The sequence below is a fragment of the Protopterus annectens genome, chromosome 11.part0 (genome assembly GCF_019279795.1).
Source record: "Protopterus annectens isolate FY-2018-M chromosome 11.part0, PAN1.0, whole genome shotgun sequence".
In the NCBI taxonomy this organism is placed as follows: domain Eukaryota; kingdom Metazoa; phylum Chordata; order Ceratodontiformes; family Protopteridae; genus Protopterus; species Protopterus annectens.
The window spans coordinates 1,031,929,391-1,031,948,921 of NC_056745.1; the positions used below are offsets into that span (position 1 = coordinate 1,031,929,391).

The following is a 19,531-nucleotide window of genomic DNA, read 5'->3' on the forward strand; positions in this document are numbered from 1 at the left end:
GCAGAACTACCTCTCTCAGTGGCTGCAGATGTACCCCTCTTTGGCCATCATTCTTGGCCATTAAAAACATATCACTTTGAAATTGCTTACAACAGAGTAGGATGACCTACTAAGTTAATGTGCTTTTTAAAGTGTGTTTCTATTTATTTTATACTTTATATTTATTCCGATTTGTTACAGTGTTTTGTTAAAATATACCTAAAATAAAGTTGAAGTTGGAGCAGTTGTAAGGGTGCATTAACTCAAGACCCTGTAGCAGTTATATCTAATCCTTTTGAAGAGATAATCCCTGACAGTTTGCCTGCAGTTTGTCAGTCTTCCTTATATATCAGTGATATCATTCCACAGCAGTTGCTATCTTGGAAAATGCCATTTTGCACATGCTAAGTATGAAAGGGATTTGTGCAACAGATTATTGTTGCTGCTTATGAGAGTGTAGTCCTAGTTTCTAAGTGGAAAGTAACTCTTTGTAAAATTTTAAATGTGAATTTATCAAACAGGAGAGTAGTTCTTGGTGTAAAAGCAACCCATATGTTTGAGTTTAGAATAATGAAATGTTATTCTTAATTACTGGTTAAATTTAAAAATTTAAAAAACTTATTTTCAACAGACTAATATGATCTGTGTTCTGATCAGAGAGAAATGTAGTTATAGGCAGGGAATTTTGCAACAAGGAGTGAAGCGCATCAATGGCTAAATGATATCTAAATGATTATAGCTTGTCAGGCTACACTGATGAGCAGGCTAGATATTTTGTATGAAACATTCATCTGAATTAGTACTGTTTGCCTGTGATTCTGTATGTGGATGGAAATAGAGATGTTGACCAAAGGTTAGGCCTAGATAACTTTGATGTGCGGTGTTGTCAAAAGAAGAGCCCAGACAGTTTGTATTGGATAAGTTCTAGACATTTATAAGTTTTTGTGGGATACCAGAATGCATCACTGTGTGTTGCTGCTGTAGCATTGTCGCCTCACAGCAAGACGTTGTCATGTTCGATTCTCAGCTAGAGCGTCTTCTGTGTGGAGACATGCATGAATGGGCGTTCCATCATTGAAGGTTGTGCACAGGGCTGGTAACTCGTCAAGTAAAAATCCACTACCAAACATTAGCGGACCGGAGTTCTGCTGTTGTGACCCCAAACTGGGATAAGCCGAAAGACACAACAACAATCAGCAGTTTATTTTTTGTTTAGCCAGTTACAATTAGCTTTGAAGTCCTCCTGAAAGTCTCTGTTCAAAAGTAAAGAATGCTTGTTGGATCTGGTCATGGAAATATCATTAGCATAAAGAATGCAGTTAATCTGTTTTAGATCCCAAAGGAAATTATTTTTACATAGTGAAAAAGTAGAGGGCCTATATGACCTGGGTGAGGATACTCAGTCCACTCCCTACTAAATGCACCAAACAGCTTCTTTCTTGAAGTACACCAAAGCTTTAAGAGATTTTGTGGCCACTAAGCCATATCACATAACTCCAGTCATGGTTATCAGGTCTACAGAACCTATATATCTGAGACAAGAGTATTGGAGAGTCAACATCTGCTAAATGTGTGTGTGTGTGGGGTGGAGTAGGGTGCTGTCTGCTACCACAGAGTTAGTCAAATGCAGTGCATACACTATTAGCATAAACAACTCCACACTTTTCCAAGTCAGAAGCTGAAATCTGCTGTTTGAAAGTGCAAAACAGAAGATTTATTAGAGAGATGTACAGCATGAACCATTGGCTTAGAAAATATATTTTACACCATTTACATGGTATTTATGTGCATTGCAGTTTGAGATGAACTTGGTGCAGTGGAGGTGTTGAGGTCATGCTTCTTCAAAAGAGCAACCTGAACCAAGCCAAAAAATCAAGACAAGTGAAATGTTACTGTATTATATTATATTATATTATATTATATTATATTATATTATAAATTATTTCCAAGAGTAAATAAGAAAGAAAAAAATATTTTCCTCAGAAACTAAATCACGTTGGAACAGAAAATGCTTGAATCACCAGGATACCTCTTCTATACGGAACAAATGAGTAGCTGTCAACATTTGTGATTATATGTGGGTCAATGTGATATAAGTAATCTCATACAGGCTACCTGAGTGGAAGTCTGGTTAAGAATATAATAAGGAGAAAAAGGGCATAAAATATGTGGAAAAGCTTGCAACACTGTGAATATATCCTTTCGGGAATAGAAGGGATACTACCCTTGCAAGTGAAACTGGGACATGAAATAGAAAACAAAATCATAGAACACTGGGAATGTACATAGCAGGGAGCATAAAGGTTATTAACATGTTAAAGAATGTAATAGGTGAATTGTGGTGAATGATTTATTGCTTGAAATATGCAGTCCTGAGGAAAGGAGAGAAAAGAAAGGAGAGCTACAGTATGGAGGCACCTATCATCAAGGAAGATACTGGTTCTGCTGAATAGCAGAAGGACAGGGAGACAGAGAAAGATGGGTTGGTCGCTAATACATACATTTTTATTACCTCTTGGAGAGTGTGGAAAGACACTGGAATGCACAGATGCAAATCATTACTGTATGAAGGTATACAGAAGAGTTCAAAGGGGGATTGCAGGAGGTAGGAAACTGATAGAGATATACAAGGACAACTGAATAAAGCTACTTACAACGCTCAGATTTAACTTCATCAATTTTCCTCTTTCATCGGCATCTACATATGGTTGCATGTAATGAGAAAGCTACAATATTTTGTAATGCAGAACTGTGTATAACATCTGCAATTCTTAGTGGCAGGAGTAATCCGTTTGGCCACAGATATCCTAGATGCTGTACTCATGAGCATGGGGGCCCAATGTTCCTCACCCAGTGTAATACCTTTGCTTGTCAGATCAGGCCATAAGGCTGTATTACCTGTATTACTTGAAATAAAAGTTGAAACCAAAAACCTTTAGGAACTATTCCAAGGTTAACATCTCTCGCCAAGCACCCCAAAATCCAGTAAACACCACAGAATACACTGATCTATTTATAAACTCTCTGTACAGCTATACTGATAGCTGTGTAGAGCAAGCTGTGCCCACTGGTATTAGGAATAAGACAAACTGAAAAGACAAAACAAAAGACAAAACACCCTGGTAGAATCACAATATCAATCAGTTATACAACAAAAGAAAAAAATCTTGGCCAAGGGTAGGAGGAACAAAACCATATATATTAAAAGCCCCCTGGCCAATCTAAACAGTCAGCTAAGAGGGTTAATTAATAAGGCTAAATCTGAAGAAAAAATAGCTTCTCAGGTAAAGGACAACCAAAATCTATCTACAGCTAAGTCTGTAACCTTAGAGGCGATACACAACAATGCTCAGAACTTATTGTAAATGGCATCACCAATGCCGAACTGGAGGCCATTGCCAACATTTAGCTGACAGGTTCAGCTCAAATTTCTCCCAGCACTACCCCCCAATATTCCAAAGGAAATGCCACATAACACAACTATCCAACCATAACTAGGGAACAGGTAATCAATGCACTTTCCAAGACCAAAAAGACTACATAGATGGGCCTTGATAACATCCTGGGATGTTTAATAAATAGCATGACCTCTCTGTATCACTTGAATCACTTTTCAACTGGAGCCTTCAGTCAGGTTTTGAGCCCAAGGAATTAAAGTTGACTGCAGTCATTCCCTTGCACAAAGGAGGTCCAACCACTGATCTGGGTAACTACATGCCCATAAGTCTTACCAGCCTCATATGTAAGGCCATAGAAAGAATCAGCATGGACATGATAAAGGAAGGTCATGCCTATTAAATCTGGTGAACTATTATGAGAGGGTCACCAAAGCAGTGGATGAAGGTAAGACTGTGCACACAGCTTACCTCCACCTCTCCAAGGCTTTTGATACAATACCCCACTCAGGCATTATTGACAAGCTTGCTGATTTAGGTATAAACCCTTTTGTCACCTGCTGGATAGCCAACTGACTCACTGACAGGACCAAGGAGGTCAAAATAGGTGAGGCCATCTCCACCAAGAGGCCATTCATTAGTGGAGTCCCCCAGGGCTCTGTATTGGGACCATTCCTTCTTGGCATCTATTTCTCTGAAATGGAAGCAAATGCTGAAAATTTATGGCTGACTAAATCTGCAGATGATTTCAAGCTGGGGGATATCATCAACTCCCCTGCAAATTCAAGCAGTCTTCAAAAAGGTCTATTTCCAACTAACAAATGATGCCAATGCCATGGTCTTAAACTCAGTGCTAAGAAATGTATAATTGTATCCTTTAGAAAGTCAGACATCCCAGCTAATTACCATGTTGATAATACACCACTAAGAGTCAACCTAGTGATGAGGGATCTGGGTATGCAAGTAGACAGTAGTCTTATGTTTGACCACCATGTGGCTACAGTAATAAGGAAATCCTTTTGTGTTGTGCAAATTATAAGTAAGGGCATGGCATCTACATCCAAAGAGGTCATTATCCCACTTACTCTGCCCTTATCAGACCAATAATAGAGTGCAGTACTCCCTTTGGTATGTACCTGACCAGGCAAATGCAGCAACTAGAGTGACTTCAAAGGTTCATACAAAAATAATACAAGATGTAATAAACCTGCCTTACCCAGACTGCCTTAAAGTTCTTTTCCTCTACTCAGCCTCCTATAGATTGTTTAGGGGTGATCTATTCCTGGCTCACAAGGCATCCACAAACCCCACACTTATGAATCTCCTAAATATTCATAAGACAAAGAGTACCAGAAAAACAAGGTCTAGAGACCTGAATTTTGTCTGTGACTTAAACGGAACATGCTGGAGAGACAGATATGTGTCCCAGAGACTGCCCCTTCTTTGGAACAGGCTTCCCATCCATGCAACGCTGAGTTTGTCTATTACCCAGCTTAAGCACAACCTAGACAAGTGGATGAGTGAATAGAAAATTTACTCTGAGCTTGGCACCTATACCCCTTATGACAGAGGTAGCTTATAAATCCCTGGCCCTCTGTGTCCTATTTGGATAAAGGACATCATTATTCTTTCAGGAAAACTTGGCTAGGCTTTGAAAGCCCCTCCAGGTTATTAGTCTAGTAACAATCTATGAATCTATAAATCTATGAACATAGCTCTTCAGTTCCCAAATGTTTTGTCAATGTGTTTTTCATTTAATTTATGTCTGGCCTACAAAGCATCCTCCAATCCAGCCATAATGGACCTGCTGCATATCTGTACAATAAAAAAAACATCAGGAACACCCAATCCAAGGACCAAAACTTTGTCTGCAATTTAATTAGGACACGCTGGAGGGACAGGTAGGTGTTTCAGAGGCTCACGCTTCTCTGGAACAATCTTCCCATGTGAAGCAGAGTTCATCCCTGCACCTATTCAAGTAAAATGTGGTCATTGTATGGAAAACTGTAAATATACTCTTGTTCTGACAGCTATGTCTGTATCGGAGAGAGGAAGGTGGTTAATGCTTGCCGAGCCATGCTCATGAATATATACCCTCACAAAATGTTTGGGAACCAATACCTATCAAGTTTCATTAGGAAGCATGACTCAGCTTAAAATGTCTGCTGGCTTGATAGCTTACGATTCTGCTATGATACTGTGATAGTAAATCAAAGAAGAGAAAGCTGTGATGTTTCCACATTAAAAATATTATAACTCGGTTCACAATCCATACACTGGAGGAAGTGGCCAAACTTTCTAAGTTTGTAAGAGCAATATTTAAAAATTGTCCCAGTTTTTGAGTCTCTGTCCCACTTTTATTTTTGGCTTTGTTCAGATTTCTTGATCAAAGAGGTTGAGAGGCATGACTGCAGAATGTATTATGAGGCAATGATTCAATGAAGGCTAGGGTTGCCACCTTTTCAAATGCCCAAAGTGGGACATTTTTGGTGCAAACGTCAGATTTTGCAGGCCGAAACATACCCCTGGCCAGTACGAACAACAGAACTTCACTTTTTTGCCTATATAAAAGCTTATTCTTGTAATGTTTTAGTTGTTTATTCTGTTTCTTATAAAATGTAGGTGGTTCAGATACAGAATAACTGTTTTATGCAACTATTACATAAACTATGGGAAATAATTTTGTCCTAAAATCTCAGGACATTTGCCATTTTTACAATTTTTTTGCAGGACACAACTGCCCAAAGAGGGACTGTCACTCGCAAAGTGGGACAGGTGGTAACCCTAAAGAAGGCTCTGACTAGTAGTACTACAGTGGTCTTGCTGGATTATACCACATGCAAATGTGGAAGTACTGGGGTATGACTACTGTAAATTATCCATGTGCTCTGCCCAGAAACATACACTGGATTGAGAATAGCACAACACAGTGATCTAAGGACAAGCTATATCATGCTATTTCAAAGCAGCGCAGTGAAGAGTAATTGCAGCAGTTTGAAAGTGAGCACCCATTGTCCCTTATGGCAGTAGTCAGTCTGTTATCTCTATAGTCGGCAAATACTACAAGGCTGTGTGTGTGTGTGTGTGTGTGTGTGTGTGTGTGTGTGTGTGTGTGTGTGTGTGTGTGTGTGTGTGTGTGTGTGTGTGTACCTGCAGGTACCTGTACAACAAGACTGCATTGTCAAAGAAACAAAAAACAAACAAAATAAACAAGGAATTATGGAACAGGGACAAATGTTACAAAAATAGATATGCCTTGAGTACAAGGTGAAGTAGTTTTTTTGTATAAGAAAACTGGAGAACAGGGAGATAAAATGGTTTATTAAATGGCAGATCACATGTAAGCTTGATGACGAATAGAGATAATATCAGAGTCACCAAGAAAGTATGATTCAAAGAAGTAAACAATTATTATTTGGAAGGACTTAGGAGGAAGTATTGCACAAAGAAAAAAAAAACACTTGGAAGCTAGAAGGTGGGTCTTTGACATGCAATGTATTAGACATAACTAAGAGGGGGGAGTCGCAATCACTACTGAAAACTTTCTGTAAAGAATAACACAGGATTCAGGACCAGAGAAGGGGCTAGTTGTCTGTGTGTGAATGCTGGAGTAGACAAGCAGGGTCTGCAAATGCAATGTGATAAGGACCAGGAATGGACCATGTTTTGTGATCAGTCATACCTGTACACCTCAGTTGGGAGATGATAATAAACTTAAGTATGTATATAGTAAAGTATGTGACCGCGGGCAAAGGTGTTAAGTTTTATGAGATTCTGCATTGTACAGACAACACATAAATCCAGTAACATGAGAAGATCTAGTTGACCACAGAAACTAATATTATAGGCTAGTACTTCAGCAAACATTTGTAAAAGGCAACAGTTTAAATTCCTCCTTCCTTTATTACATCTTCAAAAGTTCATTTTCTTTCTTACCAAAACATCTTTGTCTTTCATTTTGTTATAACTATAAAAATTCACATCTTTTATCTAATTCTTTTTATTTTAATATTTAGATTCCGATAGTTGTTGGATGTGCCCAGAAGATTATTGGTCCAGTGCTGCCAGAAATAAGTGTCTTCTAAGAACCATAGAATATCTCTCGTTTGAAGAACCCCTGGGTGTCACTTTGACTTCTTCCTCCATTATCTTCTCACTAATTCCTGTCACAGTGCTAATGGTCTTTCTGAGACACAGAGATACTCCAGTTGTGAAAGCCAACAATCGCAGCATCAGTTACCTTCTTTTGCTTGCCCTCACAATGTGCTTCCTTTCTTCTTTGATGTTTATTGGCCACCCAGGTGGACTAACATGCCTACTACGACAAGCCACCTTTGGCATAGTCTTCACTCTCTGTGTATCCTGTGTGCTGGCGAAAACTGTCATGGTAGTGATAGCCTTCAATGCTACAAAACCAAACAGCAGCTTGAAGAACTGGGTCAGGCCTGCTTTGCCAAACAGTATTATATTTCTCTGCACCATGTTCCAGATTATTCTATGCATTGTCTGGTTAACAGTTTATCCTCCCTTTCCAGAAAAGAACAGGAATGCATGGCATGATAAAATAATTATTGAATGCAATGAGGGCTCAAGCATTGCCTTTTGGTGTTTACTGGGGTATCTGGGGCTTTTAGCAAGCATAAGTTTTGTTGTTGCATTCCTGGCTAGAAAGTTACCAGACAGCTTTAATGAGGCGCAGTTTATTACATTCAGCATGCTGGTATTTGTTAGTGTGTGGCTGTCATTTATCCCTGCCTACCTGAGCACCAAAGGAAAGTACATGGTTGCAGTGGAGATCTTTGCAATCCTGTCTTCCAGTGCTGGATTGTTCTCCTGTATATTTGTGCCTAAATGTTATATTATTCTACTGCGACCTGAGATGAACACCAGAGACTATCTCATGGGGAAAGGAAATGTCAGCAATAAGCAAAGCAAATAATTAAGAGTATGATAACAAGTGTACTGCTGTGTCACTGTATATCCCTGCTGTTGTTATATTTCATATTACTTGTCCACTAAATGCAGTGAACCACTATTCCTATACTTCCATTGCAATAAATAGTTTTACTAATGTGTATCATTCTTAAACATTTGTAATACATCTCTGTACCACAAGCAGCTTCTTTTTTTATTTTTGGGAATCAATAAAAGGAAAATAATTTCAAGCTAGTAATTCTTAATGATTAAGTTAATTAGTAATTAAAACCAAAGTTATGCAAGTTGCTATTGTCTTTTTATTTTTGTATTGGTACACACACACACACACACACACACACACACACACACACACACACACACACACACACACACGCACACTTGTGGTGCATAGTGGGAGATTTCCATGTATTCCCCTTCCATATATGCAATAACACTTTCAACCTTTTCAGTTAACTCAGAAAACTCAAAGGACAAAAACATGCACTCTGATGTTAAGAATATTTTTATTCAAAAGCCTGTATCACCAGCAATAATTTCACTTACAGATTTCTTCAAAATATGAATCACATTGAAATAGTGATTTGTTTGCTTTTTAATATCTTCATTTGTATTTTTATACACAGAATCTGGGCATGACATCTCTCTTAATTTGGATCAATAATGCAAGCAAACAAAAACAATGCTGTTTACTGAGAATTGCTACTGATCCAGCCATAACACATTACTGTACTTTAAAAAAAAATGATATGTAAGCCACCAGGAGATGACCCATTGTCAACAAGCATAAAAACACAACTGGATGAAAGCATGCAATACTATGCATAGAAATGAGCAAAGAAATAAAAGGCATGCATCACCTGCGCACCTCATGTGGAAACCTTTGTGTCCCTCCTACCTTGGATAATATTTCTTAGTCCTAGGTGTTGCCATATTGGAGAAAAAGCAAAGGGAAAAATGACAGCACAAATCTGTCTCACTCCCTGACTGAACATATGTAGGTCTGAGAGTAACTGGGTACAGTGCAACATCATTCAAGGAACTGTAATCTCATCAAAATGGGATTAGGAAAATGCCATTCTGACAAGTACTCTTTGTCTATCACTAGGGACACTAAAACTAATGTCTTGACTGCCTGTGATCTTGTAGAGAACTGCTACATAGTCAGGAATCTTAAGAAACCATTTTTTTTTGCTTATATCAATGAACATTTACAAACAAAAACATTTGTTTCTGTACTGTCTTTTATTTGTTTGCCTGTTTGTTTGTTCTTGTGTGTTTGTGTGAGAATATATTTTAACTTTTGCTTGGTATGCTTGCAGAGGCCACAGTACAATGCAACAAATACATAAATCTCTCTTTCTGTCACTCACTTCCTGTCTCTCCATTTCTGTGTACTAAACAACCACAAATAGTACTGTATGACAAGTAGAAAGTGCAAAAATGCTGTAATATAGTCTATGAATGATAAAACAGAGCAGTGTTTTTGCTTTAATTTTGCATGTTCGGTTATTGTTTGGCACATGTGTAGTAAGTAGCATGTCGACATTTGTGCTGTTGACATTTTATTGTCAATTTATGACTATCAACCCTAATCCTAATCCTGCCCCTGTTCCTAACCCTACACCTTACATTAAAAAAACTTTATATAACACTCCCGCTAAACAATACATAATCAGAGACACACACAGACGCAAACACCCACACACACATGCGCATTCACCCACACACACACAAACACACACACACACACACACACACACACACACACACACACACACACACACACCCCAAATCACCAATCCACAACTCCTTTTCCCATTTCCACACATGAGGCCAGGGTGTCACTTAAACATAACAATCATCTAGAGCCAAGCTTCACACCACCAGGTGACTAGCCCTGCTATGGCTCTTCTTCCATACAACAAACTGATATGCACACTGTCACATATGGCCAATTTAGAGTGTCCAATATACCTATTGCATGACTTTGGAATATGGGTGGAAACCATAGCACCTGGAGGAAACCAGTGCAAATGCAGACAAGGCATGCAGACTCTGCATAGAAGGCATCCTGGCTGTGAATCAAACTGAAGAACCTCTTGCTGCCAACACACACACACACACACACACACACACACACATATATATATATCTATATATATATATATATATATATATATACACACACACACACACACACACACACACACACACACACACACACACACACACACACACACACACACCATTAAATTCATACCTCTCAACTGTACAAATTTTAGCAGAATGTCCAGATCTTTGTCTCATATTTTTCATCTGTTTCTCATAAAATTGTGTTTTTTCTGGCAAATCATTGATAAATCATTAAAGGCTGAAGTCAGAAAATAATGATAGACATTTGAGTTTCAGGCTTCATACCATTCAGAAAATTCATGCTAATGCAAAACCTGTTATTCTATCAACTTTCTAAGTTTGTAAGAACAATATTTTAAAACTATTCCTATTTTTGTCCTTTGTCCACCCATTATTTATGTATTTGTCCAGTTTTCTTGTTCTAAAAGGTAGAGAGGTATGCCACTAAATTTATCCCCTTACCTGACCCTAACTCTAATCCTTAAGCACTCCCACGGATGATAAATTTAACCTCTTCCCTAACCCTCAATCTGACCCTAAACTGTAAAACATTTGCATGCACCTATACCCTTAATATAAAATCTTCTTACCTGTTATGACAAAGCACACATTCAGCAAAATAAACATTCAATAAATTTAATATTATAACAAATGATGCTGCAATTCATTTTATTGTATAAATGAATGCACAACAAAAAGAAGAGAACCCATGTAACATGTAGAATGGTGAATATATATATATATATATATATATATATATATATATATATATATTTTTTTATTTTTGTGTGTGTTTGAGGTAATTAAGAACGGTAGCTTGGAATGTCAACTGGTGTTTTTTAAATATATTTGTCAGGTAGTATGTATTTAGGCTGGGTAGGTTGTTTGTAGGCAGTTGTGGTTTTGTATGTGTGGATCTAATGAAAGTAATATGTCTTTATAGATGATGTTTGTATGAGAATGTAGTAATGATGCAGTGTTTTACTGTGCATTAACACTTCTGATGCCTCTGCTAGAATTTTTCTTTCTTTCTTCATGTTTGTGCGACCATGGAGTTGGCATATACACATTTGGACAGGGAGGCTTGTCCTCCTGAAAAAATATTTTTGTTGTTTTTGGATATAATAAACTCAATTGTATTTACTTAGCTATTCATGATGTTGTGAGTTTGGGTGTATTAGTTATAATATCAAATGTGATAACAGCTTTTTACTTATTAAATCAAAAATATATTCACCTATCTGTCTTCTAGCATATGTAAAAAATAAAAGATAACATACAGAAGATGAAGAACTCTTTCCTTCCTATAATCTTTTAAGATTTTTATCTATGGATTTGAAGTTATTTTATAATCTTTAGATTTCACAGACGCGCCTTCGCACATCTATGATAAGATAGGCCTCATTTAAACAGTTAACATATAACAAATAACTAATTGCAATTAACAGATTATAATCCACAATAAAACTACTAGTTAAATATCAAAGTTCAGACAATCCAAACTGTTACAGAAAATCTCTCCAGTATTAACTGCATGGTTGTTAGGGTCTATATTATATCAGCGAATGCTTAAAACAGTGAACGCTGATTGATCGACCTTATGTAAGTGAAAGCTTACAATCTCGAACTGTCAGATCAGTGATTTTTTTCCTTAGGGAAAAAAATCGCTGATCCAAAACACATACACACAACACAAGCACACCAAACAAACAGAAATCCACACACATACACCTAAAATCTGACACCTAACCCTACACTAAACTATGTAGACACCATTAACTATCCACTTACCTTAACCCAAACCCTAACCCTAAGGTCCGTCACACACTATCGCATACTCACCTCACCTGCTCCCTAACCCTAACTCACCTAAATCTGCCCTAACCCTCATGTCCACACAATCGCACACATACCTAACCTGAGCCCTAACCCTAACTCACCTAAACCACCCTAACACTCACATTCACAGAATTGCACACTTACCTGAATCCAACCCGCAACTTTCCACCACAGCACTGAAAATACCAAAGCAACAGAAATGGACAACCAAATTCTTTCCCTAGGAAAAAAAATTCGGGTTTCTGCTGCTTCGATATTTTTCACTTTTGCTAAATTAAGGTCGATGAATCAGCATTCGCTTGTTTAAGTGTTCGCTGATCTAATACAGACCCGGTTGTTAGAATGTTTTTAGGTGGATAAAGTGAATAAGGTCCCAATTAACTGAAGAATTAACATGAGAATAAGACATATAGGGACTTCTTTTTATTTCAGAAAACAATCATATCTTTCATTTTAACTAAAATGAGACATATTTGTTAATGATTTCAGTGCTTTGGAAATGTGTGCAGCAATCCACTTCCCCCATTGTTCTGAGTTACTGATTAAATCACAAGTTAAATGACTGTGATAAACTGTTACAGACAGATACCCCTATTGTTAAAAAATGGTTTCTCTTGCCTTCTTCTGATTACCTAATACCATGCAGCAATGCTTATATTCTTCCAACTGAACCACCACCGGACTTCAGAAATTGTTTATCTTACCTTAGTAAAACAACTATCATTAGATGTGTACATTAATACAGCAATAGACCTTATGTTCTAAGTTTCACACAAGTTAGCAGTTGCATCTGATTCATGCATCAGGCTTACAGGTAGTTAGAATAGAGTAAAAATGTGTGATAAGTCTTAAACTACTGAGCAATTGCAACAAAGTAAAACTTAATCTGTTAATTGTTCTTTCTTATCCATTCCAAATGCAGGAACAGTCAGAATAACGAAAGTAAAAACAATTGTATCACTCGCAACTTCGCAAGTATACAAAAAAAAAAACAAAAACACTGAAGAAACAATCTTTTTGCTGAGCCTCTAACTTGTGAAAGATGCTAGTCCAGTACTATAACACTTAAGCATATTAGATAATTCCACTGCTTTCCCTGAAAAAAAATAAGTTTATAATCATCCATCAACCATGCAAAAAACCTTCATCTTTGGGTAAATTTCCCAGATTTAATGTGCTGTTTAGATTTGTCCCCTTTCAAGCATGCCCCACAAATCTGTCCCTTATTTGTTAGGTTACATTAAATCATTTAATGCAGTACTTGTATATTTGTTCTGGATTCTTATTTTTGACCTTTTTGACCATTATAACACACTGCATGGCAATACACTGAAAGGCACACTGATTCAGAGGTGCAGCACTGACCTAGCTTTATTAGTCTTCTTTGGAATACTTAATTAATCAGATCTTGAAGCTTGAAGATTTTCTTTCCAATTTTATTTTTGAAGTAATGGCCAGTTGTGGAGCTCGATCTTCACACACAGAGAGCTGTTTCAGTCAGAAATTGAATAATACTATTTTAATGATGATTGGGTTTTGATTGCTTAGAGACCAGATGCTGTCTTCCATCTCCCAAGCATCTCTAAAGTGCTTCCTGTGAAAAGAATGTTGAAACAGTGAGAGGTATTATTCATTTTTATTCTTTATTTATGAAACATACTTGATTAGTTTAAAAGTTTCTCTGTATATATTTTTGTCAGGCTCAGTATTTAGTCTCCAAAATATTGTTGAAAGTGTGAATATAGGCTGACTTTGATTCTTTGATTGAGGTTACTTGGTATTTACAGTCTTTATATTGGAAAATAAGTGTGCTAGGATACTTCATTTGGAATTTAACTTTTTTCTCAGTTAGGTATAAACAAAAAGGGGAGAGCTGTTGTCTGTTTAGTTTGATTTGTAGAGGAAGGTCCTCAGTGAACAAAATTTTATTGCCATTCCAGAGGATACTTCTTTTTTGTTTTGCTCAGAGTAATATCTTTTGTATGTCTTGAAAATTTGGGAGTTTTACATAAACTTGTCTAGGTTTGTTTGAGACCTGCAATTTATGAAGTGTTCAATGTGCACTTTATATTTTCCTGGATTCAGCTACTGTTTTGTTATCTAATAATGCATTTTTAATTTGTCAGACTGTATTTATTAATTGGGTATGGTTGTATTTTTGAGTATACCTCTAATCACCTTCTAATAAACTTCTGGCTTCTAGCTCTATAATTTTTTTTTCTTGAAGTTCTTTTATGGCCTTGTCTTTTTCTTCTAGGGTGTTTTGGCATTGTTTGATTTTAAATTTATCATCCTTTGTTCTAGATTCTGTTTCATCCAAGCAAGAAACAATTTTTCCAGTCATAGTACCAAAGTTTGTTAGTTGTTCTGATAAATTCTGAATGGCCATTTGCAATGGTTGCAATGATGATTTTAGGTAATCCATGTTATAGGTTTGTTCTGTCTTTTATTGTATGATCTGCTTTTGGTTTGTCTGTTGCTTTACAATTCCTTGTCTTTTTATGATTATTTCTTTTTCTGGAGTAATTATTTAAGAGAGCTTAGATTTTGTTGTTTACAGCTCCATATTTTCAGGTTCTTTTGACATTTTCAAGGTCTTGGTTTGTTTCCTTCTGTTAGAGTAGATAGATAGTTATAAGCACCGAACACAGGGGTTATTACTCTCACATTGCATTTGGTATTTATACAGGTATGTCTTTACTGAATGCTTTGTTTCACTTTCCTTGATAATTGTTGTATTCTCACCAACCTTTATCTTATATAAATGGAGAATTATGTCCAGTTTTAGCGTGGCTTTTTGGCGGATATAATTTGAAAGTAAAGGAGCTGTCAGAAAGTACAGTTTTGTACCTACCATAAATGTAGATGTCCGAACTGGATAGCATCTGCAGTCATAACAACTGGGTTGTCAAAGTCGGGTCCGGCTCGGCTGATGTCACACTTCACCCGCCAGTTGCCCTCTTGGAAGGCTAAATTTTGGGTAAATGTCAATGTTTCCAAAAAGATAGAAGGCAAACACAAAAAATAAGCATGTATGTACATATATACAAACCAGCTAGCTATTAGGAGGGTAATACCCTAGGAGTACCACAGAGGGAAGGAGGACTGCAGATGCTATCCAGTTCGGACATCTACATTTATGGTATATGTCCTTCATGGATGCATCTGCAGTCATAAATAAACTAGCAGAATACCATAGCCAACTAGGGAGGAGAAGAATAGATTATGGTGTGTGGTTAGATCCTTGCAGTACACAGCAGGCAAACCCTGCCCGGGATCTGGAATACAGAGGTAAATTATAATGCTTGGCAAATGTATGAGGTCAAGTAGGCCGCCTCAATAATGTCCTTTATGTTCTGTGGAATTGGTTTTATCCATTTGGAGATTGTCTGTTTGGTTTTTCTGTTACTTTTGTTCTGTCCAGGTAGTTGTACTGCCATAGGGCCTGAAGTCAGAAAAACCCTCCTTGCTGGAGGTTTGCCAGTAGGAAAGCAGTTTTCCACGATAGATGCTGCAGGTCTGCTGTTGCTGCACAAAGTTCAAATCCAGCTGGCAATGGTGGTTTTTCTAGGAGGTTTTACATTCTTGATCCCTCTGAGGAACTGCCTGAGTAAAGGATGTGAAAAGACAGGTGGATCAAAGCTGTATTCTGCTGAAATAGCTGATGCATGTATCTTGATGGAGGAATAGGACAGCCTGTATGTAGAAGCTCTGCCAAATACTCCAGAATGTTAGCAATATCTATAAATGACAAACCTTTTCCATTTTCCTGCATAGTTCCTTCTTGTTGAAGGTCCTTCAAGGATAATGTCTTTAACCCTTTGGGAAAGTTCTGGATTAGTTGCTGCTATGTGATGTTCCATGCAGTCAGTTGCAATGTTTTTAGGTTTGGATGCATGATGCTGGTCCCGAAGACATGCTCCTCAGCAATGGGTACCAGTGTTGTCTGGCCAGTTTGGAGCTATCAGGGTTATCAAGGAGGTGGGAATGCATATGCTGTCAGACCTTTCCAGCTGAAGTCTATGCATTCCCATTTCTTTTTTTTGAGATGGAAGAAAGAGTTGTGTGTAGCATCCATTCGAGCATCCCCGAGGTGGTTCTGCTTAACATGTCTGCTAGAGTATTCTCTCAGTGATGCCCCCCCCCATCCTAGTGAGGCGTCTGTGTTGATGGTTTGGCTTGCTTGATAGTTGTGAAAGGGTAGGCCTGGGTTTGACTGGCATGCTTGAGCCATCTTGTGGAGTCAGGAAAGGACCAATTTAATCTTTTACCGTTTGTACAGATTTTGCCTTTTCTTCCATTTATCTAATAACTTAGCTTTAACATGATCCGTAGACCTGTTGTTCCTTCAGCCATGTCTTCTTATCACTGTGCCAGTCATGGCTGATCTAAATAAAGCCTCCTCCAGTGCATCAGCACATTTTTAGGAATGGTTACTAACCTGTTGTATGTTGGGATTATATAGTTCTCTGCAGTGGGGGGCCTTATTGTAGGTGTGATGATGAGTGTGGTACCTGTAAAAAAATCTATCTTTGACAGGGGGGCTGGAGGTAAGGAATCTGGTGCAGTGCAGACATCATTAACCTGTTGCCATTGAAATGATGGCATTGCATGGCATATAAGGTTTCCAATTCTTTCTTCTGGTGGAGAAGCAGAATGAATGGATTCTTCAGCATCTGAGTCTTCATAATTGGAGAAAGGCCTCTGGTTGGTCTGTAATATCTGAGTCATCCGCAGAATCATCAGAGGACACAGGGCCCTGGCAACAAGATTATTTCAACCATAAACAAATTCTCTGAGATCTCAAATTATAAAATAAACTCAACAAAATCACTTATTTTTCCAATAAAACCAGTTGGTCATAAAGAAAACTATTTCCCAGAAAGAGATATAAAAATAAATTATAGTTTAAAGTACTTGGGTATAAGCTTTGATAATAACTGTAAGTTGTCATTACAAAATAATATACTAGAAACTTGGACAAACTTAGAAAAAGATATTCAAAGATGGTGTAAAATGAATCTGCTTTTTTGTTGAAACTAGCAATCAGAAAAATGAACATACTTCCTAAATTATTATATCAGTTTAATGCAACAAACATAATAAACCACAATTTTTTTCCGAAGCATAGTAACGACACTATTCAAATTTCTTTGGTATTCTAAATATACCAGAATCAGCTACCAAAAATTTATATGTTCTAAAGAGAAAGGTGGAATGGGCCTTCCTGAATTTAAATTATATTACGACATTGTCTGTTCCAGTAGAATTGTGCACATTTCTGAATTTGATCCTAAAAGGAAAGATTGGACTCCAACATGGATCAAAATATGGCATGATCACATTCAAAGATTTTTAAAAAATCCTAGCGTCCTGCCCTTTATTAAACAAGAAAACTTTAAACATATTAAATTACGTACTCTACTTAGAAATAAAGTAGTCACATTTCAAAAACTACTGGAATCAATAAACCTAACCAATTCTCTAATTTTACTTCAACCAATAAGCCTTAATCCTAATATTATGATAAATAAGAAAAATGATTAATTCAAGTAATCATTCAAAAACTAAATATTGGAATCTGTGGGATATACTAAAATATAAAGGGAGATCCATCGAAGAGATTAGAACTATCAATAATCCTAACAAGAGTTATACAATAATTATAAGACATATAAAAGAACTTGTGCCATCTTTAGTGAAGACATAACATTTAGTGAGGAAGAAATAAATTTGTGATATGTTGTTAAAGATTTTATTGCTGAAGATAAAAATGATAACAAACATATACAGCTGATAACTAACATTAAATACCAATCATCCCTCTTATACTCAAATTATTGGACCAAACTAACCAAAAATTACTCTGAGGAATTAAAGTCCCACACGATCAGAAATACTCTCAAGCTCATACCTTTTAAACAACTTATTTACATGCAACTAATGCTTAATAATAGTGCTTTCCTATCCCCAACCAAACTAAATAAACATAAGGCAGAAATCTCCCTGATGTGCCAAGCTTGTTCAGCATCAGATACTAATTTATTGCATATCTTTTGGAGTTGTAAATGTTTGTATAAACTATGGTGTTCTCTTAGAGTGAAATTAGAAAAGATGGGGTATGAAAAAACAACCCTTTCTTGGGAATTCACAATACTAAATGTTAATTCAATTATATTGCCAAAACAGAAATTACATATTTTAATTACACTTTTTGCTCTAGTCAAACTATATATTGTGCAGAACTGGCTAGACTGAACACAAATGTCCTGGACTGGATTCAAAAACATGGCAAATAAATATATAATTTCCCATAAGTTAATCACAAATAATTATATTCTCTTCTTCTGACTTTTTCCCGGTTAGGGGTTGCCACAGCGGATCACCTGTCTGCTCATGATTGGCAGTGGAGTTTTACGGTGTTGAGTTGCCAGCCGGGCACCCACCCTTCCACAGAAGGCGCACACATGCACACACTCACACCTAGGGCCAATTTAGAGTGTCCAATCCACTTACAGCATGTCTTTGGGATGTGGGAGGAAACCAAAGCACGTGGAGGAAACCCATGCAACCACAGGGAGGACATGCAGACTCCGCACAGAAGGCACTCCAGCTGAGGATTGAACCAGAGAACCTCTTGCTGTGAGGTGGCAATGCTAACCGCTGCACCACCATGGCCACCCTACAAATAATTATATTAAGAAACAATATTATTTAGAATACTGGAGTCTTCTTCTTGACCATATCTTAAAAGATTAAACTAGTGTGACTTAGAATTGTTACTCAATTTTAAAGAGAACACTACACAAAAAATATTGGAATAACATAGATATGTGTATGGACGACTTCACTAGGGTAGAAATTCATTACTTATAGATATTGAAAGTCATGTCTTATAGTTACTTTCTTCATAGCATTACATGTATATAGTATATATAGTTTTTGTTTTTCTCTTTGTATATTCTCTGGTGACTTACTTTATTTTTTTTTATACTTTGTAAATTTTAACATATGATGTAAAATTTTGAAATGTTTGAACATATATGCTGGTTTGTGGACACAAGAGCTAAAAATAAAAAAATATATATATATATATTTGAAAAAAACTGTTAGCTTAGCCTACTTAGTTCAAAACAATCAAATAAACAAAACAAACAATAAAATAAAATAAAATAGTATCTTTGATCATTTTTCTATCATACAGTATTACAGTTTCTCACAGCCTTTTCACAGCCTGGCGTTACAAG

General features: G+C 36.9%; 1 protein-coding gene across 1 annotated transcript in view; it reads left to right on the forward strand.

The window, feature by feature from the left end:
- The window catches only part of LOC122815015 (extracellular calcium-sensing receptor-like), a 292,292-nt gene extending 283,979 nt beyond the window's left edge, over positions 1-8,313 (forward strand). Inside the window, exon 5 of the mRNA XM_044087266.1 lies at positions 7,391-8,313. Within this exon, the coding sequence (XP_043943201.1) occupies positions 7,391-8,313 (923 nt within the window). The remainder of the gene's footprint in view (positions 1-7,390) is intronic.
- Positions 8,314-19,531: the final 11,218 nt, after the last annotated feature.